Here is a 1,362-nt window from a genome sequence, read left to right on the forward strand (position 1 = left end):
TATTCGTACCGGGGACCACAAGAGAGTACCCCAGAACATCCTACCCGCAACATAAGAGAGTACCCCAGAACATCCTACCCGCAACATAAGAGAGTACCCCAGAACATCCTACCCGCAACATAAGAGAGTACCCCAGAACATCCTACCCGCAACATAAGAGAGTACCCCAGAACATCCTACCGCGCAACATAAGAGAGTACCCCAGAACATCCTACCCGCAACATAAGAGAGTACCCCAGAACATCCTACCCGCAACATAAGAGAGTACCCCAGAACATCCTACCCGCAACATAAGAGAGTACCCCAGAACATCCTACCCGCAACATAAGAGAGTACCCCAGAACATCCTACCCGCAACATAAGAGAGTACCCCAGAACATCCTACCCGCAACATAAGAGAGTACCCCAGAACATCCTACCCGCAACATAAGAGAGTACCCCAGAACATCCTACCCGCAACATAAGAGAGTACCCCAGAACATCCTACCCGCAACATAAGAGAGTACCCCAGAACATCCTACCCGCAACATAAGAGAGTACCCCAGAACATCCTACCCGCAACATAAGAGAGTACCCCAGAACATCCTACCCGCAACATAAGAGAGTACCCCAGAACATCCTACCCGCAACATAAGAGAGTACCCCAGAACATCCTACCCGCAACATAAGAGAGTACCCCAGAACATCCTACCCGCAACATAAGAGAGTACCCCAGAACATCCTACCCGCAACATAAGAGAGTACCCCTGTATGGGGGTGTTCCCACATCCTGTATGGGGGTGTCCACTGATGTTTCCTATGCTTCTAGCCTGCGGCTACAGTATCGAATTGCCGATGCTTCTCGCCTGCGGCTCTAGAATCTAATTCTTGATACCTCGCGCCATCGGCTCCAGAATGAAATGTCTATGCTTTGAGCCTTCGGGCTCTAGAATCCGTTTTCTGATGCTTTGAGCCTTCCGCCCACAATCTGTTTTCCTACGCTTCTCGCCTGCGGGCTCTACAATCTACTCTCTATGCCTCTCGCCTTCGGCCCAACAATATATTTGCCTTCGCCCAAAATATCCAACAACATCCGTTCCGTATCTAATCTTTGGGGCTCTCTGATCTGGGTACTCCTATCTGCGTGTGTTTGCTAACCACCTTCGCCGCTCTGATATTTCGGTCTCTTACTTGCCTGCATATTCTCGTTACTACTCTGTTCTTACCACTGTGTCCTTGAAACGCTCATGCTGTTGCTCTCATGTTTCTACTCCCTTGTTTTCTACTCTCATCCTACCTCTCCTTGGGAAATTGTATCTTTCGATCAAATGCTGCTTCAAATCATATTATTTGCCTTCCATTGAAATACTCGCAAGAACATCG

At 48.9% G+C, this 1,362-nt stretch overlaps 1 protein-coding gene across 1 annotated transcript; it reads left to right on the forward strand. All coding sequences in view use genetic code 12, as the record gives it.

Moving 5' to 3' along the window:
* Nucleotides 1-674: 674 nt before the first annotated feature.
* SPAPADRAFT_139563 (uncharacterized protein) lies at nucleotides 675-857 on the forward strand (the record flags this gene model as incomplete). Its single annotated transcript, XM_007375106.1, has 1 exon — nucleotides 675-857. A coding segment is annotated over one exon (183 nt), but the record flags the coding sequence as incomplete, so codon positions are not given.
* Between the last annotated feature and the right edge of the window lie 505 nt (nucleotides 858-1,362).

Source organism: Spathaspora passalidarum, assembly GCF_000223485.1.
Source record: "Spathaspora passalidarum NRRL Y-27907 unplaced genomic scaffold SPAPAscaffold_4, whole genome shotgun sequence".
NCBI classification, from domain to species: Eukaryota; Fungi; Ascomycota; class Pichiomycetes; order Serinales; family Debaryomycetaceae; genus Spathaspora; species Spathaspora passalidarum.